At 38.0% G+C, this 25971-nt stretch overlaps 1 protein-coding gene across 1 annotated transcript in view; it reads left to right on the top strand.

Moving 5' to 3' along the window:
- ALDH1L2 (aldehyde dehydrogenase 1 family member L2) overlaps nt 1–25971 on the top strand; it is a 54748-nt gene that overhangs the window by 22849 nt on the left and 5928 nt on the right. The window contains exons 10-21 of the mRNA XM_060025525.1: nt 1904–2051; nt 6485–6604; nt 7189–7316; nt 8817–8967; nt 11158–11228; nt 11305–11410; nt 17264–17351; nt 17829–17922; nt 19085–19184; nt 20182–20280; nt 22688–22853; nt 24305–24410. Of these exons, the coding sequence (XP_059881508.1) occupies nt 1904–2051; nt 6485–6604; nt 7189–7316; nt 8817–8967; nt 11158–11228; nt 11305–11410; nt 17264–17351; nt 17829–17922; nt 19085–19184; nt 20182–20280; nt 22688–22853; nt 24305–24410 (1377 nt within the window). The remainder of the gene's footprint in view (nt 1–1903; nt 2052–6484; nt 6605–7188; nt 7317–8816; nt 8968–11157; nt 11229–11304; nt 11411–17263; nt 17352–17828; nt 17923–19084; nt 19185–20181; nt 20281–22687; nt 22854–24304; nt 24411–25971) is intronic.

Raw genomic sequence — 25971 nt, 5'->3', positions numbered from 1 at the left:
ACTTTGAAAATCAAATCGAAATCCTTTGTACTGGTTATCACTCTATTGTACCCATCTACTGTATTTCTCTTTTCTTCATCTTTTTTGGTTTGTTTGTTTCCATGGTCAAATACATGTATTTGTTCCCTTCTCTTCATTGCTAACCAGGAGTTATTTTCATATTTACTCTACACCTAGAAAGCAACCCTTCTAATGATTTGTTTCATTTAAAAATCTGTCTTCATATTTCTTAGTTGATTCTCCTCCAGTTAAAATTGGGAAGTTCTGAGTGAGAATGTTAAAAGGGATTTCTCTATATAGTCTCACCTAAAAGGATACCTTACACTGATTATGCTTACCCCTAATCATTTTCTCCTATCTCCCTAAGTTACCTGGTATGATATATCTAGAATGAGGATTGCCAGACTTCTTGCAAGAGTAAGGGTAATCACTCTACAGTCAGAATTTCTCTACAGAGGTTTCAAACAAGTAGAAAGGGCTAGAGGACTAGAAAGCCACCCTCTGTGGCATGATGAGCAGACCAGGATCCTAACAGTGGCGAGTCTTGCAGAGGTGCTTTTTCTTTGAGGGCCACACTATGGCCATTTACTAAATAAACAAGGTAAACTCCTCTTGACAATCCTTCATGTCGGCAAAGCAAGTGTTCTTGATGAACATTCTATTTATTTATTTATTCATGTATTTAACAAAATTTATTGAACATTTATGACATCAGGAACAGTTTTTTGCACTGGGGATACAGTCATGAACAAGACAAAGTCCCTTCATTCGTGGATCTTTTTTATTCCAATCATCAAAAACAATCCTCTCAAGAGCAAATATCATTACCAGAAGTTAAAAGTTTTGGTTCCTCAAGTTACAGATTTCTCAGCTATGGTTCATGAGTTCCCAGAACCTTCTCATTTGCTCAACTAAAGATTTCAACATTGTACTTTTAACACTAGTTTTTTGCTAACAAGATACTGCTGCAGGAGTTACCCATTTCCTGTTTGAGTGTCTGACTTACCATAATCATCTGATATTATTAGCTTGCACTACCAAGGCACCTCATCTCTCTTAGGGAATAAATGGCTGAGCAACCCCTGTGGTGAGCTTTCTAGTACACCTCTGTCTGGTATACCTGTGAGACTCAAGAAATGTCAAATTAGAGCTATGATTTGAAAAATTAACAGTGAAAAATCAAAGGGTTGAAAAGGACTTTACAAATTATATTAACCTTCCCGATGGTTCTATTTAGTACCTATCTTAGCCATGTAATACAAACAAATGTTTGTTTTATTGTTTCACAGGATCTAGAGAAAATATTCTACGGTATGACTTTGGTTTCTTATAATCGTCATAGTTCAGAAAATTTCCTTATTTCTTATTCCTTGAGTATTTTGAAAGGAAAGAAACTGATTTTATGTGCCCTTTATCATCTTGCTCGCAAGTAATTAAAATGTCTTTGCCTTGATTTCTTGTATTTCTAGTCATGTATAAAAAAAATTGCTGGGACTTCCCTGGCAGTCCAGTGGTTAAGACTCCGCACTTCCAATGCAGGGGTTGCAGATTCGATCCCTGGTCGGGGAACTAAGATCCCACGTGCCATGCGATACAGCCAAAAATAAATAAAATTTTTAAAACATAAATAAAAAGTTTAATAATTGCCACTGTCCTTCAAGACCGCTTTAAAATTTTTTTTCTCCCAATCTTATCAATTTCTCTGATTATTATCATAGAAGATCTCATGGGATATAAATAGGCATGTGACATACGTCCTACTTCAAAGCACGTTAAATGTAATCACAGTCCCTCTAAACTCTTTTTTTTTTTTTTAACATCTTTATTGGGGTATAATTGCTTTACAATGGTCCTCTAAACTCTTCTAAAAATGTAAGTAACATGAGCTGGTTCTTCCTTTCAGGCTGGTTGAAGAGATAAGACAGAAATGTGGAGGACTTCAGTTACAGAATGAGGATGTTTATATGGCCACCAAGTTTGAAGACTTCATCCAAAAAGTCGTGAGGAAACTGAGAGGAGAAGATCAAGAAGTGGAGCTAGTGGTGGATTATGTAAGCCTTTCCATGGTGTTGAAAACCTAAATCATTAAGACCTTCGTACTATAAAAGAATGCTGTACCTTTCATCCATTTGTTTTTACATTTACAACCTTTTTAAAATGACAGTTTTATTGAGATTATAATTCAGATACCATACATTTCACCCTTTTAAAATGTATAATTCGGGCTTCACTGGTGGCACAGTGGTTGAGTGTCCGCCTGCCAATGCAGGGGACGCGGGTTCGTGCCCTGGTCCGGGAGGATCCCACGTGCCGCGGAGCGGCTGGGCCCGTGAGCCATGGCCGCTGAGCCTGAGCATCCAGAGCCTGTGCTCCGCAACGGGAGAGGCCACAACAGTGAGAGGCCCGCGTACCGCAAAAAAAATAAATAAATAAAATAAAATAAAATAAAATGTATAATTCATTGTTTTTTAGTATTTCACCGAGTTGTACAACCATGACCACTATCTGGTTATGGAACATTTTTATCACCTCCTAAAAAGAAACCCTGTATCCCTTGGCAGTCATTCTCTGCTCTCCTCTCTAATTTACTTTCTGTTTCTATGGATTTGCCTATTCTAGACATTTCATATAAATGGAATTAGGTAATAAGTGGCCTTTTGCAGCTGGCTTCTTTCACTTAGCATAATGTGTTCAAGGTTCATCCATATTGTAGAGTAGATTATCACTTCATTCCTTTTTCCTAGCCAAGTAATAGTCCATTGTGTGGATAAACTACCTTTTGTTTATCCTTTCCTCAGTTGATGTACATTTGGACTGTTTCTACTTTGGGGCTATTATAACTAATGCTGTTATGAAAATTCATGTATAAGTTTTTGTGTGAACATATGTTCTCAGTTCTCTTGGGTAAATATCTAGAAGTGGAATTGATGAGTCATATAGTAACTCTATGTTTAACTTTTTGAGGAACTGCCCATCTGCTTTCCAAAGTGACTACACCATTTTACAATGCCAGTAGCAATGTAGGAAGCTTCTAATTTCTTCATGTCCTCACCAACATATCCTATTGTCTGTCTTTTCTCTTTCAGCTGTTCTAGCAGGTGTGAAGTGACATCTTGTTCTGGTTTTGATTTACATTTCCCTAATGACTAATGATAAACATCTTTTCATGTGCTTATTGGCCACTTGTATGTCTTCTTTGGAGAAATACCTATTCAAATATTTCACCTGTTTTGGGGGGTTTTTTTGTCATTGTTTCTTTTGTTTTGGTTTGGTTTGGTTTTTTTGGCCTCACCAAGCAGCTTGTAAGATCTTAGTTCCCTGACCAGGGATGGAACCCAGGCCGCTGAAAGTGAGGACACCCAGTCCTAACCACTGGACCACCAGGGAATTCCCTCAAATCCTTTGCTTCTTTTTTAACTGGGATATTTGTCTTTTTAATTTTTGAGTTGTAGGAGACCTTAGTATATTTTGGATACTAGACCCTAATCAGATTTATTATTTGTAAATATTTTGTCCCTTTCTGTGGGTTTTCTTTTCACTTTTTTGATAGTGTCCTTTAACACACAAAAGTTTTAAAATTTGATTAAGTCCAATTAATCTGTTTGTTCTTTTGCCACTTGGGCTTCTATATGTCTTGTTTTATGCCTTTTTTGCTCCTCTACTCCTTTACTGCTCTCTTTTTTGTTAAATGGATATTGTCTAGTATGCCAGTTTAATCTCTTTTGCTATATATTTTTATTTCCTTAATGGTTGCCTTGAGGATTTCAAGAGACGTTTTTCTTAAAACATTCTAGCTCAGATTAATACCAACTCAATACCAATAGTGTAGAAAAAATTTGCTACAGTATAGCTCTGCTCCCTGCCCCCTTATTTGTGCTATTACTGTCACACAAATACATCTTTATACATTATAAACCCACCAACATAGTTTTATAATTATTGCTTTATGCAATTGTCTTTCAAATCAGATAGAAGAAGAAAAGGGTTTAAACACAAAAATACATTTATACTGACTTATATTTACCTTTGTCAGTGTTCTTTATTTCTTCATGTAGATTTAAATTACTGTCTAGTGTCCTTCCATTTCTGCCAGAAGGACACTTTTTAGTACTTTTTGAAAGGCAGTGTGCAAGCAATGTTCATGTGCTAGCAATGTGCTAGTTTCATTCATTTGGGAATGACTTAATTTCTCCTTTGTTCTTGGAGGGTGTTTTTGCTGTATGTGGAATTTTCGGTTGACAGTCTCTTTCAGCACTATGAATATATCATCCTATTGCTTTCTGGCCTCCGTGGTTTCTGAGGATAAGTCATCTGTTAATTTTACTGAGGATCCCTTTTATGTGATGAGTTGCTCCTCCCTTGCAGCTTTCAAGATTCCCTCTTTGTCTTTGGCTCTTGACCATTTTTATATGATGTGTTTAAGATGGATCTCTGAGATTTTTCTGCTTGGAGTTTATTGAGCTTCTCGGACATGCAGAGTAATGTTTTTCATCAAATTTGGGACATTTTCAGCCATTATTTCTTCAAATATTCTTTCTGCCCCTCTCCCCTTCTCCACTCATTCCTGGGACTCTCATTATGCATGTGTTGGTACATTTGATGGTGTTCTGCAGGCTTCTAAGGCTCTATTCATTTTTTTTAAATATTTATTTATTTATTTTTAAAATTTATTTTGGGGCTTCCCTGGTGGCGCAGTGGTTGAGAGTCCGCCTGCCGATGCAGGGGACGCGGGTTCGTGCCCCGGTCCGGGAGGATCCCACGTGCTGCGGAGCGGCTAGGCCCGTGAGCCATGGCCGCTGAGCCTGCGCCTCCGGAGCCTGTGCTCCGCAATGGGAGAGACTACAACAGTGAGAGGCCCGCATACCGCAAAAAAAATAATAATAAAATAAAATAAAATAAAATTTATTTTGGCTGCGCCGGGTCTTCGTTGCGGCACGTGGGATCTTTAGTTGTGGCATGCAGACTCTTAGTTGTGGCATGTGAACTCTTAGTTGCAGCATGCATGTGGGATGTAGCTCCCCAACCAGGGATTGAACCCGGGCCCCCTCCATTGGGAGTGCAGCATCTTACCCACTGGACCACCAGGGAAGTCCCTCTATTCATTTTTTAAATTCTTTTTCCTTCCTATTTTCAAACTGGATATCTCTATTGACCCATTGTCTGGCTTGCTAATTCTTTCTTCTGCCTGCTTGAATCCATGTTGAACCTCTCCAGTGACTTGTAAAATTTCAGTTATTGCACATTGCTTTTTTATGGCTGAGTAGTATTCCATTGTTTGTATGTGTATGTATATATATATGCCACATCTTCTTTATCCATTCATCTGTTGATGGACATTTAGGTTGTTTCCATGTCTTGGCTATGTAAATAGTGCTGCTATGAACATTGGGGTGCGTGTATCTTCTCAAATTTAGAGTTTTGTCTGGATATGTGCCCAGGAGTGGGATTGCTGGATCATATGGCAACTCTATTTTTAGTTTTTTAAGGAACCTCCATACCGTTTTCCATAGTGGCTGCACCAATTTACATTCCCACCAACAGTGGAGGAGGGTTCCCTTTTCTCCACATCCTCTCCAGCATTTGTTATTTGTAGACTGTTTAATGATGGCCATTCTGACCCGTGTGAGGTGGTACCTGATTGTAGTTTTGATTTGTATTTCTCTAATACTTACTGGTGATGAGCAGCAAGCTACCCTCTTGCTATTTTTTGTTTCTTTTCTAGGCATCATCAATTTCTCTATGTAAAATAATTTCTGAAATCATTAAATTTCCTTTTTAATGCCTCATTGATGTGTGATCTTATGCCAATAATGCTCTTTCACATATATAATTTTAATTATGTCTCTTCATAACTGTATGAAGCAGGTATATTATCCCCATTTTATTGTTGAAAACACTGAGATTTATAGAGGTTAATGGACTAATCTAATAGTAGAGAGTACAATTTAAGCAACTTGTAGAGAGTAGAGAGTACAATTTAAGTAGAGAGTACAGCTAATAGTAGAGAGTACAATTTAAGCAACACATATGTAAGAGAGGGAAAGTGAAAATGGGGAAGAACACTGGAAAGAAAACTTAAAATGGCACCAGTGTAAAAGGAAACCTATTGACAGGCAATTTCAAAACTTCGAATGACAGTAGTTGGTGCACTCCACAGATGTTGCCACTAGATGGTGGTGTTTCCATTATCTTGAGGTCTTCTGAGTCATATTTCATCTCTATGAGGAAGAAAACAGATCTTTATAAAGCTCCCCCTAGAGTACTTCGGTGATCCCAGAAGCTGACCTCCTGTCTCAATGGCCAATCTAAGCATCATGAGACCTAAATATTACACATGCTTGTCTCTTCTGGACAGTCAGCACTAGAATCCCATTGACTTAACGCCTCCCTCTGCATTAGTGAATAAGCTTCTTTATTGCTATTTGGTATCAAATGCATATGCACAGAAATCCATTGAATCTATTAATATAATTCTCTCTCTTAGGTTTCAAAGGAGGTCAATGAAATGACAGTAAAAATGCCACATCAGTGCTTCATAAATGGACAGTTCACAGATGCCGATGATGGAAAGACTTATGACACCATCAACCCAACAGATGGATCTGTGAGTAATTTCTTAGCGTGTGTAGTGACCACCGATCATGGATTTTTTTCATCTATACACTGTTATAAAACAGTCTTAAAAAGTTACTTATTCTATTACTCTGACCCTGAGCACTTAATATAAATGTAACTCATGCCTTTCTTTCAACTATTCATTTCTGGTACTGGCTGCTGTTAACTACAGTAACCACCTTTAAAGAATGAATATTTATGATGAATTTAGATGGATCACTATACCTATACACATCAGAAGCACAATTCCACATAAAGCTATATGTGTGAAAAAAAACTCTCAGACTCTGCAAGCTCGTGGTGAGAAATTCCGCTTCCCCAAGGCAAGAGAAGAAATACAGTTTCCTAAATGTGTCTTCTCATAGTGTAGTGTGACATGCGAAGTACTAAATTTTAGGCTCATAACTTTCATGTTAAAATTGTTTCTTTTTCTTTACTGTATTACTGGAAGTATTGATTTTCCATCATAAAAATTCTTTGAATTTTATAGTATAATAATGAATCCCAAGAAACATAATTGCATATCTCCATATATAGATAACCTAGAACCTATTTTTTCCTACCTTGAAATAGACGATATGCAAAGTATCCTATGCCTCTTTGGTGGATGTTGATAAAGCAGTGGCAGCAGCCAAAGATGCTTTTGAAAATGGTGAATGGGGAAGAATGAATGCACGAGAAAGAGGAATATTGATGTACAGGTACGATTTTTAAGGACACAGCCTGTGGCCTTTGGCTACTGACTAGATTGCCAAGATTTTAAAATTTTCTTCAAAACATTCTAGCATGCACCTGTTATATAGCACGTCTTTTGTTCCTTGCATCCTATAAAATCCCATATATATGAGTTCCTGATTTTTGTACTGTTGCTTGTTTCAGTCAGCGTCCCTGTACCAGGAGAAGTTTAGTAAAGGACTATGTATTTGTAAAGATGTGAGCAAAGTCAAGGGAATCCGTCAAAGGATAATGAAGCACCCAGGCAGGGGTAGAACAGGGGGAAGGTGCTCTTACTCCAAGGCCTGAAGGGACAGAGGAAGGAGCTGTTACTAGAATCAGGTAAGATCTATAGCTGTAGGAGAAGACCACACTAGAGCGGGTTTGGGTAGAGGGACGCAGCATCTGCTGGTCTACCTCCCATCGCTGAGGCAACCAGAGGATTCAAATCCCAGACCATTTTATCCTCCAGTTCGCCAGTCTCTTGGGGGTGCCTCCCACTGGCCCCTCATTAGCTATGCCCAGTGAGAGAGCACGGGAGCCAGTGATGTAGTCTATAAAGGTCATCCTCCAGGGATCACAGAGCAGGGTGGAGACGAGAGCACATGGAGAACATCCAGCACCCTGCTGTTTCCAAAGGGACATTTTAAGTCTACTTCATGTGTAGGGAATAGAAGCAAGGAGGAAAAACACTAAGGCCTGGAAAGGGTATTATAAATCGGTAGCTGAGTATGCCAAGAGTAATCAGATTCGATCATAAATTCAGTTTCCTACTTACTAAAAGCCAAATAGCTGACTTTGTCCAAAGATTTCTTGGAACAGGATCTGAAAGAAACATTAGGGAGGAGGATTTCAAGCCTGACTTTGGAATGGTCCAAAAGGAACATCTCAGAATCGCTAAAGGAAGGAAGGAAAACAAATGGAAGAGGTGAACACAAAAGATGAACTTGGACTATTTCATAGTCATTAGACAGTCCTGTACTTATCTTCCCAAAGAAACTAGACACCAGACAGAAACCTGTTGCAGTGGTTATCATTCATTCCATGTTTTTCTGTCTTTGTCCTTTTCATCTAGTGTTGGAAATATTTCTGTCCCAACCAGAAATCCTCAAGTGTTCCTGGGTTCTCTAGGAGTGTGGTTTGCCCCCTAACATCTCCCAGTATATTCATGAACTATCCACATTCCCACTGTTTTCTGTCATTGATCTCCTTGGATTACTGTGACTCAATCACTATGTTACTGCTTATACATCTATGATGCAAACGATACAGACTTCCAACACCCTCTGCTTCTTCATTATAACTCTTAAAACAAATTATTCATGAAATTTTTTGTTGAATGTCTGTCTTCCCTACTAGACCATGTTCTCCATGAGGACAGAGACCTGGTTCATTTGTGTTCACCTCTGAGTTCTCAGCCCTTAGGATGATGCATTAAATGCAGTAGAGACTCAATATTTGTTGAATGAATTTCTTTATGCATACAGACTAGCAGACCTACTGGAAGAGAACCAAGAAGAGCTGGCGACCATTGAAGCCCTCGATTCAGGGGCTGTCTACACCTTGGCTCTGAAGACTCACATTGGAATGTCTGTGCAAACATTCAGGTATTTTGCTGGCTGGTGTGACAAAATTCAAGTAAGTGCAAATGTTGTTTGTCTCCATGTAGGTCATTCCAAGAGGAAAAGGGACGAATGTTTATTAGTCTGTAAAGACACTTTGTCAGAGCCACCCTTATGTAGGTTTTCTCATCTTATCCTTATAACAATCATCTGAGGGAGGTGGATAGCTATTAACTCTTATTACAGGTGAGGAAATTGAGGCTTGAGGACGATGAATGACTTACCTATGGTCACATAGTAAGTAAACCATAGAGCTAGGATTTGAGCTCAAGATTTTCTGAACCTAAAATCTAATGCTCTTGAGAGCATCTAACAGTCTTGTTGACATATAGAGAGAAGCCTGGTATCATGGAGGAATTGAAAACTCAAATACCTATAGAGGTCAGAGAGCTAACATAGATGGGCTATGCAGGCTGGTTATAAGAACAAGATTTTAAAGACATGAGTTCAATAAAAATTGCCACTTCCTTTTTTCTACAAGAAAATAAATATTACATGTGTGATGATAAATGGCAACTATACGTGGCTTTGGTCTTGGGATACAGAAGGGAAATAGGGCTTGCAGCAAACAAAAGAATGCATGCCACTCGTAGACTCATGGTAACCATTGAAGCACGAGCCATCACAGCCACATTCCCAGCAGCAAGGAGGAAGTGGGGAAGAGGGAGAAAGGTAAAGGACTTTAAAAAGCATTCCGATCCTCCTATACCTTGTGCTTACATCTCCCACTGGCTGTCTCTGCTGAGGAGACTGGGAAACATAATATTTTATCTGGGCACATTGCCGCCAACACCATTAATACAGAGTCAGAGAGAACTGGTTCCAAGCCTCAGCTTTGACACTTACCAGCTATTGTCGTTAAAGTTATTTACCTCTCTGTGCCTTACTTTCCTCATCTGTAAAATGGTCACAATAATCCATACCTTGCAAGTTATGAGGCTTAGAAACACGTGTTTATATACTACAGGATTAAAGTCTGCACCATAGTAGGTCTTGCACATAAATGTCGTTTTTATTATTGTTCAGCCACAAAATCATACATATATAAGTATTTAGTAAGAGCAGTTCAAGTCCATCCTTCATCCTCAATTATGAAATCCAAATGGCTGTGAAACCTGAAAATCGATTTGTTTGATTGGTTCAGACTCCTTTGGCACCAAAACCTGACCTGAACCAAGATGAGTCTATAATCTCTCTTCATATCACTTAGAGTGAATATTCATATATTTCACTGAATAAATATTAATATGCTTGATTATGGGGGGCTTCCCCAGACCTTATTGGAGGTTATAGATATAACATTGTATAAGGTATGTACATTATATTATGTTTCTAAAGTCAAAAAATTCTGAATCACAAAACACACCTGGCCCCAAGGGTTTCAGATAAGAGACTGTACACTTACTTGTATTAGTAACAGCAATAATATTTTATGTGGCAAAACAGATGTATAGCTTCAGTTAAAAGACTACTGTCATGAATCGGTTGGGATCAGATTTGGCTGCGTATAATAGAAAACCCAACTAAGAAGTTTGTTTTTATCTCACTTTCAAGAGTCCAAAGCAGGCACTCAAGTCCAGTGTGTGAGATAAAGATTCCTGCTCTTTCTTTGCCAGGGCGTCCTTATACCATATGATCTCCACCCTCATGGCTGCCTCTTGGTCTCATGATAACCACTGCAGTGCCAGCCTTTTTAGCAACATTCTGAGAAGGAAGAAGGAAAGAGTGAGAGTGAGGGGGAGAGTAAAAGAGCACTTGTCCAAGCTGAGTCAGCCTACTTTAAAGAGTGTTCCCCTTTCAGTGCTTTGTGCTTACGTCTTCCATTGGCCATCCCTATCTGCTGTGGAAACTGGGGAACGTAGTAGTTTATCCGGGCGCGTTGCCATTCCCATTATTAATATAGAGTTTCTGTTACTAAGAACGGAGGGGAGAATGGATATTGCTCAGGCAGTTAACCTTCTCTGCCATGCCAAGAAATTGGGAATGGAGGCGATTAAATTAGAATTATGTGTTTTTTTCTCCTGTGTCTCAGTTCTTTTGAGAAAGACATAGCAGTTCCTTTGTAGGTGTAGATGTATTTCTCATCAATTGAACACTGCTTTTTTAATATCAGCCAAGAAAAAGCAAGAGAGGCAGACGGAAAATGGATTCGTTAAGTTTACCCACTGAAATTAGTAAAATAGTATCAACCTTTTTCATTCTTTAGGGTACTACAATTCCCATCAACCAGGCCCGTCCAAATCGCAATCTGACCTTCACCAGGAAGGAGCCACTTGGGTAAGACAAGGAGAGCGCTTCTGAGTGACTTGCGTTAGTTCGAGAGGACTGAGGATGTCTCTTTCTTCCCCGGCAGTGTCTGTGCTATTATCATCCCCTGGAACTACCCGCTGATGATGCTGGCGTGGAAGAGCGCCGCGTGCTTGGCAGCAGGCAACACTTTAGTGCTCAAGCCGGCGCAGGTAAGGCGCGCGGGGCAAGGTACAGCATCTCCTCCTCTCCCGTTTACTTAAAACCGAGACGTACATTTACAAATATTATGTCTTTAAGCAAAAATGGGATCAAAAATCACAACGTCATTTCATATATCATGGGCATCTTTTCATATTAGTAAATATTCATTTTTAATAGCTACCCAGTGTATCCTATGAGGATTCCAAAATTTAGAACTTCCATGACAGTGGCAGCAGGCATAGTGTATGTCAGTGAAATCCATTAAACTTCTACAAACCAATTCAATTCTTGCAAAATGCCACATGCCTAGTAGTGATTTAGAGTAGCTACGACATATCAAAAGAAAAAGTTTTTTGCAGGCATTCAAATTTTCATTATCAAAAATATTGTAAAGTTATGCAAGATGAGGGACAAGCATGCAAAAGAATGTATATAATTGTGGCCGCTGTGTGGAAATATATACATGTGGAAAATGAGGAAATAATTTAAAAAATAATTCAGATGATAAGAGTTCTCAAAAACATCTTTTTAATGCTACAGTAGCTTTTCAAGAAAAAAATATGGTAGCCAACTTAACACCTGGCTGAGCATTTACTCCGGACAGTGCACATTGGTAGACATTCTGAGGTACCCAAGTTGTGGAGAAAACTTGGTCTCTATTCAAGAAGAGTTTACAGTTTGTTACTTATTAACTATTCTTTTATTTCTTCTTTTAGGATTTAAAAAAAATACAATTTTGTTTGTCATAACTACATAGTCATGTGACCACAGCCATCTTGTTTTCCTCATTAAAAACAATTTCAGTAAAAAAAACAGGTATACATTCAAAAATTGTTTTAATTCAAAAGATACCAAGAGGTAGATAGTGAAAAGTCTCCATCTTATTCCCCCAGCCCACCAATTTACCTCCCAGAGGCCACCAATGTTATTGTTATTTATTAGTTTCTTAGGTATTACAGAAATATTCTCTGTGTATACAAACATATTTTTTAAATTAAATGAATAAATAATTTTAAAAATATATTTTTTAACCAATTAAAAAACACACAGGAGGAGAAGGGGAAATGGGAAATTGCTTATCAACAGGCATAAAGTTTCAATTATGCAAGATGAGTAAGTTCTAGAAATCTGCTACACATCATTTTGCCTGTAGCTAACTATACTGTATTGTACACTTAACAATTTAAGAGGGTAGATGTCATGTTAAGTGTTCTAACCATAATACAATACAAAATTAAAATAAAATAAAATAGTAGCATTCTATACATAATACCAAAGGGGGAAAAATAACTTTAAAAAAAAATTTATTGAGCACTTAGTATGTGCCATATGCTGTGTTAAGCACTTTTTCTTTAATTTTAAAAAATTTTAAAATATGTATGTATGTATGTATTTATTTATTTATGCCGTGCCGGGTCTTAGTTGCAGCATGCGGGATCTTTTATTTGCAGCATGCGGACTCTTAGTTGCGGCATGCATGCAGGGTCTAGTTCCCCAAATACAGATCGAACCCGGGCCCCCTGCATTGGGAGCTCGGAGTCTTACCCACTGGACCACCAGGGAAGTCCCCAAAACTTCTTTTTTTAAAACAGTTTCCGGTGTGTAGATAAACAATATTTTATTTAACCAATACCTAATTAATAGATATTGAGCTTTTCCCATCTTTTTGCTGTTATAAACTATGTTGCAGTTAATAAGCTTCTAAATATGGCATCATGCACATGTGCAATTACCTTTATAGGGTGGTATGTTCCTAATAGCAGAATCACTTAGTTAAAAGATACATGTGTTTGTGTGATAGCTGCTGGCTCATCCTTCCATGGGAATGGAACAGTTCACCAGCATTCTGTATAAGTGCTGTTTCTCCCAAGCAGCAACACTCATTAAACAGCAAGAAGCTAGTAAAGTGAAGAGAGAAGGTAGATAACCTAGCCCAGTGGTGCTCAATCCTGGCTGCACATTAGAATCATCTGGAGTTCTCTTTTTAAAATACTGATATCTGGGCCCCATTGGCAGAGATTCTAATTTAATTGGTCTGGGTCAGAGGCCAGGCATCGGTATTACTTAAAATCTTCACATTAGTTTCTAAGGTACAGTCAGGGTTGAGAACCACTATATGGCATCCAGAGAGAGTGCTAAGCATTGGAAAACCCTAGTGATTACATAGAATGTTCAAAATTTACAAACATGTATTGAGTGCCCACTGTTTGCCAGGCATATTATCAGTGACAAAGACATAAAATTTCTGTTCCTGTGGAAATTAGTCTAACTCTATCTGCAATTTAAAACTGATAGTTTAATGATTGATTATCATTTTAATCCTGAGAATGAAAGACCCAAAGTTGCCATTGTTATGTGGGAGGTATCTTTTTATTATGATATGAAACCATTGATAGTATTAAGGCCCTGCGGAAATGGCAGGAGGGCTGAATCAGTTGGCTTTCCCCCCTTGACCAGTAAGAAGTACAGATTCCCATGGTCTGAACTGGTCCAGGTCTGTCAGGCTCTAACACCTTTTTTAATTTAATATTTAATAATGACCTACTCGTGCCCAGAACACTGCTAAATGCTTTTGCATATATCATTTAAACCTATAATCCTGCCATAATATAAACCTATATTCCTGTTGGTTAGCCAAATGGAAGAAAATCAATAAAATGGAAAGGGATGAGATAAAGATGAAACAATTTGTTTTATTTTATTTATTAATGGCATAAAATCTTTCTATTCTTACTTTAAAAATCTTATCACTAATTTAGGATAGTTTTTTAAAAAGTCTAATCATGATGACTTCATACTAAGGCATAATAATATACACTTTGGTCTAGGATTGTCTTTAACTATAGTAGGTATAAATCCACTATTTGAAATATCTTCTTGACAATTTCAAATATTTGGGCATTTGAAATTTCTTGTCAAGTCTAACTAGATTGCCATTTTTTTTAAACCTCACAATGTTATTGTCATGGACCTGTTACTAGAAGGAGGAGAAATGTTAACCCTGCTTTTTTCTTGTTGTTTACTTGTATTTGTTTAGTATTATTAGTATTATTTAGTAATATATTAGTATTATTCATTATTAGTAATATATTAGTATTATTTATTATGCAGTTTCTATGTAGATTCTTTTTAAGTCACTTGATCATTTATGAAGTTTGCATTAGTTAAAACAACAACATAGTCTATGAACCCATGCAACCTGGCCTGTAAACGTCAACACACGGCAATATTCTGAAAGCACAGGAGCAAGTGAGGAAACCACTGTTTTTCCCTTGGCCTTGTGAGCTCCTATTCTTTCCTAGGATACCACACGTACCTCTGTGACCAGTGACCATCTGACCTTCATTCAGACGGAGTGAGAGTACCATTATCCAGCCACATAATAAATGTTAGTTATGTTTGATTTATTTCACATCTTCTTCCGTTAAAATATACAAAATAAAATAGCTCTACTATTTTCTATTCACAGCTCAATTTTTGCCCATTCCATTTTTTGAGACCAAGGTAACCGAGTACTAATTTAAGACTTGATCAGCATTGCTTTTTAAGAGTGTAAAAATATGACTTTCATTTTGCTTCTGAGATATGCATTGCTGTAATAGATCTTTAAAATGAGATCCACAACTATACCAATTTTTTTGTAAAAAGAAAGGGAAAATAAGTATGTTTTCATTTGAGCAAAAAGAAACATACGAGGGATAAACCGGAGACTAATTAGGTTGATTAACTACAAGACTTGGGCAGGATGCGGTGGAAAGGACTGGGGGTGGGAGGTGGTTGGCCAGGAGAACGACACTTCTCTGAATGTGCTTTTGCGTAGTCCTCACTTTGGGAAGCATGTTTCCCATACTCAACAAGACAGCAAATGAACAAATAAAGAAAAGAAACACAATCAACGTAGATGAGGCCAAAATCGAATACAAAAAAAATCAGTCAAGCCAAATTTCAAATGAACGACATCACCACGCCGAAGGGAGTGAGGAAGCACTCACCCGAGTAACTTGTGAATGACACTTGCACTCTATGTCCTCAGACTAGAGGCAAAAACACTGAAAATAAGTATTGAAGTTAGTAGGCTTCTTTTTCACAGGGACATGGCTTAATAATTCTCAAATTACTTTCTGTACATTTTAGGATTAAGCAAACAAGTAAATATATTGTGGATATTGGGAGCTATGCTTTTCACTGTTGAAGAGAGTTACAGATATGAACAGAAAGAAGGATAGAATGAGCCCTCAACCCACTGTTGAGAGGTCTTTATGGAAATTCCATTTCATAGGTACGACTGATTAAATCATTGGCTGTCGGTGATTGAACTCAAACTTCAGTCCCTCTCCCCTGGTTTGGGGCTGAAAGTTCCAACTCTCTAACCATGGCCCGATCTTTCTGGCTACAGAAACCCATCCTGAAGCTACCTAAGGGGCTCCCAGCTACCAGCCATTTCATTAACATATGGAAGGCATTTTTCATTTGAGATTCCAAGGTTTTAGGAACTCTGGGCCAGGACCCAGAGACAAAGACCAAATATATATTTCCCATTATATCACAGTTTTAAAATACTATTCTGCACTAAAAGAAACCTGGGCCTCTTGAAAAAATGGTTGGAACAGGGAAAATACAAGATGTGCCTGGAACATCTTGTTGGGCCAAAAAGCAAGGAAATGCTCAAAGAATGATCGGGACATGTCAGAAAGGCAGAGGATCCACACAGGATCCATCAGCCAAAGCTGGAACAATTTGAACCTCAAAAAAATTAACAGTAGTAAAAGATTATAACCATTTGAATAAAGTAAGAATCCATGAGTTCACACTGATGTTAATTGATTAAATAGAAGGGAAAGCTCTTATAGTGGAAAGCCAACTAATGAATATATGTAGAAGGAATGATGGAATTAGAAAATCAGCACTTAGCAACCATCATAATAATGATTGATTCAGGCAGGAATCATCAATGGATACTAAAACTAGTGGAAATTTGAGGAGTAACTGAATATTTAAATAGCCTCAAAGTAGCTCCCTAAAAAATATTTATTAACTACAAAGAGTAAAGTCTCAAAGTAGCTGCCTTTCTTTTTACAGTAACTTACAGTGATAAAACCTGGCAGATCACCTTTACCAAAGGATCAAAGTTAACCTTTCCAACATTGGGACTATTCAACAGCATGTTCCTCTTGATATGATGCACTGAGGAGAATTCAGCATCACTCCTGTGGTGTTCTTGCCAAAAGTGCATAACCTGAATCTAATCACGTGGAAACAGCAAATCCAGACAAAAGGACATTGTACAAAATAACTGGTCTGTTTTTATCGAAAACGTCAGTGTAATGAAATATAAAAGAAAACTCTGAACCTCTTTCAGAGGAAGGGAAACTATAGACGTGGTAACTAAATGCAATGCGTGATCTTGGATTTTCTTTTTCTATAAAGCACATTATTGGGACCATTGGTGAAAACTGAAAAAGGAGTGTAAATTAGGTATTCTAGCAGTTGTTAATTTCCTGATTCTGGTGATTGTATTGTGGTTATATAAAAGAATCCTTTGTTTTTAAGAAATGTACACAAAAGTATTTAGAGGTAAAGGGACATGTCAAATTTTACTTCTTAAACAGTTCAAAAAACATTGGGAGAGAGAAGGAAGATAAAGCAAACGTAGTAAAATGTTAACATTTGAGGAATCTGGGTGATGGATACATAGGAATTGTTTGTACTATTTTTTGCAACTTTGCTGTAAGTCAGAAATTACGTCACAATAAAAGAAAAAATAAAATGAACTCTGGTACGGCCATAGCAGGAAAGCTGGGTGCTGATCTAAAGGACAGGACAGAATCTGAAGTAGGTAATCGCTGTCTGCTTCTGCTCAGGTCACGCCCTTGACTGCTTTGAAGTTTGCAGAGCTCTCTGTTAAAGCAGGCTTTCCAAAGGGGGTAATCAACATCATTCCAGGCTCAGGTAAGCCAGCAAGGACCCACTTTGCTGTAACTAATGAATGGTTCAAGGGTAGCTGAGTTTTCCCACTGGTGTTTTGTCCTGACTTATAACTATATTAAAACTAAATACAGTTTACCAAACAGTTAAGTATAAACATACTTACCATGTGCAAAAATCTGAAAGTGGAAATACAGTGGCAGATGAGTAGGGTGGGAGGGGTGGAAATTGTACAACATTGTAAAACCACCCTACGGTGGCCCATTTCAATTTTTAAAAATGGCTTTGGAAGATTAAAAAATCAAGGCATACCCATCTTTGGGGTACTGACAGTTGCATGGAGGATATTATTCAAATTTTTGTCACTTTGTTATTAGTACAGAAAGTGTAAAACTGAGATTTAAATGAGAGCTTAGAAATCTACTTCAATGAATTCAAAGCCACCTTTACCATAAGAACTCGATAATGTTTTAGTCTGTGTTTTATTCCGTAATTCCACAGGTGGCATAGCAGGACAGCGCCTTTCTGAACATCCTGATATCCGGAAACTCGGTTTCACTGGTTCCACTCTGATTGGCAAACAGATCATGAAGAGGTATTGGTTTTAGTGTGTTGATTTGCTAAAAATCCTGTAAAACCAGGTCTTTGGCTTTGTTTTTGCTTTTTTAAATAAGGTGCTTTTGGAGGGAGAAAAATAACATCGAATTTAGAAGAGAAATCTTACCGCAGTAGGGTATTGAAATGTTTGAATACAATAAAATACTTTCCAAAGTGTAAAGCCCAGAGTCACCAAAACCAGAGTTGTACTGAAAGTTCTGATAGCTTTAACAATCCTTAAGCACAAAACATTTTCCGTACTAAAGCTGGAGCCCAAATTGGTTTTGGAGCATAAGTAAGAAATTGAAAAGACATATAAAAGACAAATCAAATCTGGATTATTTATAAAATTAATTCCTAAAAAGCAGTAACATTAGTTCAAAAAAATGCAAACCATCTAAATGTCCAAAATATGGCAGTGGTTAAAGGTTGTTAATGTAATAGAATACTGTGCAGTCATGTAGAATTTTAATAACATTGGAGTGTTAAACGGTAAATAGAAAGAAAAATAAGGTATAAAATTGTATATATTGGGTAATCCTAACTATGTTAAATAAGACAAAGGCTGTGCTTGGATACAGACCAGAAATAAGTATATCAAAATTGTAAAAAAAAAAAAAAAAAAATAGTTGCCATTGAGCCATGGAGTGGAATTCTGTGATTTTTTTCCTTCTTTCTGAATTTTTAAGAGTATTTTTAAAACACTTTTAATAACAATACTGTTGCAAACAGGGAGAAATAAACAGTATACTTCTAAAAATTGATTTTTTTCCCCCGATGTGCCAGTAATCTGGTTAAAGGTTAAGTTCTTTGCCAGGTCTTTATGTAACCAAAATTCTTACACCTAAAGAGTCTGAATTTACATATGATAATCTCTAATCATTTGACCACAGAATTTAAAAAGAAACCCGTTTCTATTAACAAAAGATTTCTAATATTCACAAAGCTTACAGAATAGTGTAATGAACTCCTGTGTGCTCATCACCCAGCTTCAACTGTTACCACCATTCTACCATTCATGTTTTGTCTTTGAATAAGTTTCTTAATATTTCTGAGGCTCAGTTATATTTCCCATGCTAAGTAGTAATTTATGGTTGAAGAAACAGAGAGAGAAACTGATAGACAAACTAAATGCTCATATTCCCTTTATTTTTCTCTAGCTGTGCTATGAGCAACTTGAAGAAAGTTTCCCTTGAACTTGGTGGCAAATCCCCACTTATAATATTCAGTGACTGTGAACTTGACAAGGCCGTACGAATGGTAAGAGTAGGTCAAGTCCACCTAACTAGGTGCCTACTTCGGAAACACATTCTACCTCCTTCTCATCAGGAAGCTTAGAATGACGCTTGGTTGGGGTGTTTTTTTTGGTTTTTTTTTTACTTAATTAGTTAATTGATTTTATTTTTGGCTGCGATGAGTCTTCATTGCTGCACATGGGCTTTCTCTAGTTGCGGTGAGCGCTACTTTCCTTGCAGTGCGCGGGCTTCTCATTGTGGTGGCTTCTCTTGTTGCGGAGCACAGGCTCTAGGTGTGTGGGCTTCAGTAGTTGTGGTGTGCGGGCTCAGTAGTTGTGGCTCGCAGGCTCTATAGCACAGGCTCAGTTGTTGTGGTGCATGGGCCTAGTTGCTCCACGGCATGTGGGATCTTCCCGGACCAGGGCTCGAACCCATGTCTCCAGCATTGGCAGGCAGATTCTCAACCACTGCGCCACCAGGGAAGCCCAACACTTGGTTCTATCTAATCATAAACAGAAACCATTCTCTTTATGTTTAGATTTGGGACTGCTCAGGGCACTTAATTTAAAAAAATAATGTCATTATAATTAAACGTGTTTTTGAAACTTGGAGGCCAGGATTTTAAAACTGATGTAGAGATTTATAAACATTCATGATTTATTTAAACTGATGTAGAGATTTTTAAAAGCAAAATTTGGTATAGAAATATTACATTTAAATGTATAGAATAATCTAAATTTTCTTGCAACACAAAATCTGTTTTTATCACTATGTCCTTCATGTTATGTACATTTTTTTTTAAGTACTCATGGACCAAAAGGGGGAAAGGAGAAGCAAAATTCCTAAAAATATCAAAACCAAGAACCTCCAAGCAACACTAACTTGGCCAAGGGCTTGTGTTTTTCTCTGTCTTCTCTGTGTTGTCTGCTGTCTTCCAATAACATCTAATTCTCAGTGTGTGCAATTTTACGGCAATCTTGACTTCCCAAGCAATAACAGTATTTTCTCTTTTGCTGCCGAAGGGCATGGGAGCAGTATTTTTCAACAAAGGAGAGAACTGTATTGCAGCTGGTCGGTTGTTTGTGGAAGAATCCATCCATGATGAATTTGTGACGAGAGTGGTAAGCGTCTTCAAATTTGCTCTGTGATTTGTATAGAAATTGCCTTTACTTTAAAAGTACTTCTGGGATTATTAATGATAGTTATGATAGTGATGATAGTGCTATGGTTATATTTTTTAAAAAGAACACAATCCTTATCTTTTAGAAGTAGTTTCTGACATATTTACAGATTAGACTATGATATCTGGACTTTGCTTCAAAATAATCCAAAAGGGAAGGAAGTAAGTGGGGGAATAAATTGGTCATGAGTTGGCAGTTGTGGAAGCTGACTGATGGGTATGTGGAGTTTCCTTATATTATTTACCTACTTTTATATGTTTATAATTTTTCTTTAAAAAAATTTTTTTTATTTATTTATTTTTGGCTGCATTGGGTCTTCGTTGCTGCGCGTGGGGTTTCTGTAGTTGCAGTGAGCGGGGGCTACTCTTTGTTGTGGTGTGCGGGCTTCTCACTGCGGTGGCTTCTCTTGTTACAGAGCACGGGCTCTAGAGTGAAGGCTCAGCAGTTGTGGTGCATGGGCTCAGTTGCTCCGCGGCATGTGGGATCTTCCTGGACCAGGGCTCGAACCCGTGTCCCCTGCATTGGCAGGTGGATTCTTAACCACTGAGCCACCAGGGAAGTCCCTATGACTTTTCATAGTGAAAAGTTATAGGTCTATATTAGAAAACTTGACAAGGTATGCTTAAGAGCTATTACTACCTATACCTTGCTCTGCATTTATAGTATATTAGATCCTTGATATTTGTAGAAGATATACTCCTAGATTATTATAAATCCCTAAATTGGCTATGAGAGATATACCACTAGATTCTTACAAATCCTGAATTTACAGTTAAATGATAGTATATAATTTCCTCCACTAAGATAGATAGATAGATACGTACATACCCCCGTAGTTGGGCATGATTCCATAAATATGAGACTAAACGTCATTCATAGAACTACTAAGATGAATTCTGTGGCTAAAATGAACTCTAAACATACTACACAGGGACTTCCACAGTGACTCAGTGGTTAAGAATCTGCCTACCAATGCAGGGGACACGGGTTCGAGCCCTTGTCCAGGAAGATCCCACATGCTGGGGAACAGCTAAACCCGTGCACCACAACTACTGAGCCTGCGCTCTAGAGCCTGTGAGCCACAACTACTGAGCCCACGTGCCACAACTACTGAAGCCTGCGCGCCTAGAGCCTGTGCTCCACAACAGGAGAAGCCACCGCAATGAGAAGCCCGCGCACCACAGCAAAGAGTAGCACCCGCTCGCCGCAACTAGAGAAAGCCCGTGCACAGCAACGAAGACCCAATGCAGCCAAAAATAAAATTCATTAATTAATTTAAAAAAAAACATACTACACTCTATCATTATTATGGTAATAGTAATCACGAATTTGTTTCTATTTAAAAAACCAGCACCCAGCCTTTTTTCCTTCAGAGCCAATTCCCCCATCCCACCCCGCAAGAAGCAAAGGCATCTTTCCTCATGAGAGTGGAAAATAAGGAAGTCATATGGAGAGGCAGCTGGAGGGCAGTGGCTGCCTCGTGAACATCCCCATAATTCAGTTTTGTGCCTTAGTAAAATGCAAGGTACAGCACTACACGTCATGGGCTTTCACAGCAACTTGCTGAAATTTAAAATGCTGAGACCAGAAATGTCAAGGATTTGCTGTATCAGTCCATCAACAAACATGTTTTGCACACATATGAACAGTATTCATTTATTCATTCAGCATGTATTTCTTGAGCACTTACTGAGGGATTATTGCCAGACCTAAACTCAAATTCATGGCCCTGTGGGGTCATGGTAACTCCCTTTCTTTCTCCTTAGTAGAATTGGACTTAACATCAGGAAACGCAGAAATAGATTAAGATAACCAAGGAGCACATACCAGTGATGAACATTCTTCGATAAAGATGGTTTTTCATTGGAACATTCTAGTATATCCTCTGGTGTGGCTGTACTGTGAGAATTTCACAAGGGCAGTCTTCCACATTTGGGGAAAGGAAAAAGACAACAATGTGGCCATTTTTGAAATTATTTTGCCATGAAGAGTGTAGGTATGCTGTATTAACAAAAATTCCAGAACATCAGGTTTGCTATTTTAATGAATTAGCATTCGGGATAATTTTAAAACTCAGTGGTTACAAACTTGGGCTTTCAAGGCAAGGAAACTCTACAGTATTTAGTGGCTGTGTGCCCTTGGGCGAGTCACTTAGCCTTTCTGATCCTCGGTTTCCTCATATAAGATGGAAATAATAAATATCTACCTCCAGTGTTACTGAAGACTAAACGAGGACACATCTTTGAACAGCTTAGTACAACACCTATCACACAGTAGAAACTCGGTCAAGGGTATCCATTCTTATTATTAACAGTCAATTGTGTTTTGTGAACTGGGTGACGTACAGGTGGAAGAAATTAAAAAGATGAAAATTGGTGATCCACTTGACAGATCTACTGATCACGGGCCCCAAAATCATAAGGCCCATCTGGAAAAGCTCCTGCAGTACTGTGAAGCCGGAGTGAAAGAGGGGGCCACCTTGGTGTACGGAGGAAGACAAGTCCAAAGGCCAGGTAAGACCACCTCCATAGGAGGTGTGCTGGGGGCCTGGCTTCTTAAGTCGGAATAAATGGTAACAGTTTTTGTTGCAGCACCATCTTGCCTCAAAAGTAGTGTCATTTACGTTATGATAAGAATTACTTTCTAGATCCTGCTTGGCCACTTATAAGCTGTGACACCTTCAACAACAGTTCTTCTGAGCCTCAGTTGTAAAATGTGATGAAATGTGCATATCCTGCTTTACGAGGCCGTTAAAATCAAATAAAATGGATGTGACAGGCCCTTAGCAGCGTAAGTAAACAAGTGTAATGGATACGGTGTTATTTAGGCACTGGTGATTTTCATTCCTGGCAACGTGCGATTTAATCTTAGCCAGCTTAGCCTGGGAAGGATTCATTCCTGTTGTCTAAGGTAGTACTTGTTACAGAAGTATGTGAATGGCTCAATGTCATGATACCCAAAAGGAGAGAAAAACAAACAAACAACAACTGGAAAACCTCATGTTTTACTCTTGTAGGTAGATTGAGCACCAGCAGGACAGCTGGTTATGATGTGCCCCCTGTGGGATCCAGTGTGTAACACAGCATCGTCTATGAAGTATTCTTGCCAAAAATGTTTAACCATGAATTTAATCATGCCTTTAGGTCATATTTTCCATTTACAAGAAATACAGGGGATAGAGGAACAAATTAAATATCATCCCAAGGAAGCAATGACAAATCTGAAATGCATAAAATATTCTGCAGGACAACTGAACCAGTCTGTTTAACAAGTCAATGGCATGAAAAATAAGGGGCAGGGTAAAGGGGAGAAATATTCTAAAGTTAACGGACCCTTAAGCTATCTAACAACCGAATGCAGTATGGAACTTATTTGAATTCTGAATCAAACAAGTCAACTATAAAAAGATATTTTCCAGAAATCAGAAATTGAATACAAGTATCGAATCATTATGGTGTACACCTGAAACTAATATGTTCTATGTCATTGCATCTCAATTAAAAACTTGGAACTTAAAAAAAGGAATTGAAATATAAACTATGAATAAGGAATTGGCGTTAATTTTGTTAGGTGTGATAATGTATTGTGGTGTGTAATAAAATGTCCTTGTTTTTTACAGGTTTGTACTGAAATACTTGTGGAGTATAAATTGTAATCTCTGGAATTTGCTTTAAGCTATTTCAGCAAGAAAAAAAAGAATCAAATATGGCAAAATATGCATAAAGATTTATTTTACTATCCATTATACTATTTTCTCTACTTTTACATATGTTTGAAAGTTTTGTAATAAGGACATTAAAAATATAATAACCTAGGAATGCTAACACCAAATAGGAAAATGAAAGTCTTCTTGGTTTTACTGACCCATAACGGAAGAAAAAAATTTATAATGTAATTAAACGAGAGAACTACTAATTGAAAATTACCCTTTAATTGATGTTATTTTCTTCTGTTTTTCAAATAGGCTTTTTTATGGAACCTACTGTCTTCACAGATGTGGAAGACCACATGTATCTTGCCAAAGAGGAATCCTTCGGGCCTATTATGGTCATTTCTAAATTCCAAAATGGGTATGTTCCTCAGGCATAATTTGACCGGATTGCCTAGATACTTTTCTTTTTTCTGTCATTGTGGTATGTACAGAGCATAAAATCAATGAACATATAATTTTCTACCATAAGAATAATTTTCTTAATAATTAGAAGAGAATGCTAACCAATGTAGATTGTAATATATTTTTGCTCCTTAGTTTAAACTAATGGCTGACGTTACGGGATGTTCGCTAAGTTTTAGTTTTTGTACAGTCAGCATTTGAAATGTCTCTGGAATAAGGTCAGTAACTGAGAATAACAGAACTGGTTTTCGCATTTACATTTCTAGGGAAGGCAGCATCTATGAAATCTGATTTTCCCAAAGAAAGAGTGTTTTCTCCATAGGGGATCATGCTCCCAAAAGCCTAATACTCAACTCTTTGTAGAAATGTCCACAATCACCATATAATCAACCGTGAATGACATACTGGTTTGTTATGGTGCCTGAAACTTTGATATGCTCAGTGTTTAGCATATCAAAGAGGGCCGTATGGTAACTGAGCTCATATCAGAATATTTAACACAATAGACTCTCATGGTATACTGCACACAATTCTTCAGAATTCTGGCTTTAGTTTTCCTTTAACCAATGAGAAAACAGAATACAGAGTTCAGAAGGACTTCTTGGTCTTGAACAGACATACTGTGAGAGACCTTTGGGGACACTAAGCTGTAGTGAGTAACCTTTTGACATACTGATCCAAGGATGCCCTGTTACCGTCTTTTCCTTATTATAAGTTTCCCCATAGGATGGTCCTTGTGTTAAATATGCAGATATTAGAAGCCAGTTTTAGGGGATGTAAGCCTAGATAAGTCACAGTTCCTGTCCTCAAGGAGGTCACCATCTAATAGGGGAGACAGACAAGGAGACGGACAATTAACCCCAGAGGGCCTAGGTGGGAGGTGTAGTAGGTAGAGTCTGCACCGACCACCTCTGTGGGCTTGGGCCACTTAATTCCTCTATTAAGTTTCTCTATTTGTGCAGTTTATCTATTTGTGAAGTTGGGTTATTAATAGTATCTACCTTTTTGGGTCATTCTAAGTGTTAAATAAGTCAAGTGTTTGCTGTTGGTGACATTGCAGTCATTACGCTCGTTATTATTCTAAAAGTGGGCAAGGTGTGCTGTGAAGCTATGTCGTCTCAGTAGTCCTCAATGGGCAATGGCATACAGCCGTCTTTCGGCCTTAGTCCAGGCTATAAGTATTCGCAGTGCAATCGGGTGCAATGCATCAACTGTGAGAGTTTTAGCAGAGCCTCAGTCCTTTCCAAGTTAGAGTCCACATGAGTTCTCATGAGCGTTGAAGATTGTGTATAGTCAAGATTACCTTTGAAAATCCCTTGGGAAGACACCACATTGAAGCCTATGCTGTCTCTCAAAGAATTCAGCACAACTAATTTTTGCTCCAGTTTTGGAAAAGAAATCGTGTTTCTTTGCCGGAGCCCCAGATAAAATCTTGGCTTACATTTGCTGGCCATGTTGTAGTTCATGCATTTTTTTAACATTAGTATGACACTCATAAAGATGAGATACTCACACTA

Source organism: Delphinus delphis, chromosome 11 (genome assembly GCF_949987515.2).
Source record: "Delphinus delphis chromosome 11, mDelDel1.2, whole genome shotgun sequence".
Lineage (NCBI taxonomy): Eukaryota > Metazoa > Chordata > Mammalia > Artiodactyla > Delphinidae > Delphinus > Delphinus delphis.
The sequence above is the reverse complement of the archived record's forward strand: the minus strand, read 5'-3'. Positions and strand labels throughout refer to the sequence as shown.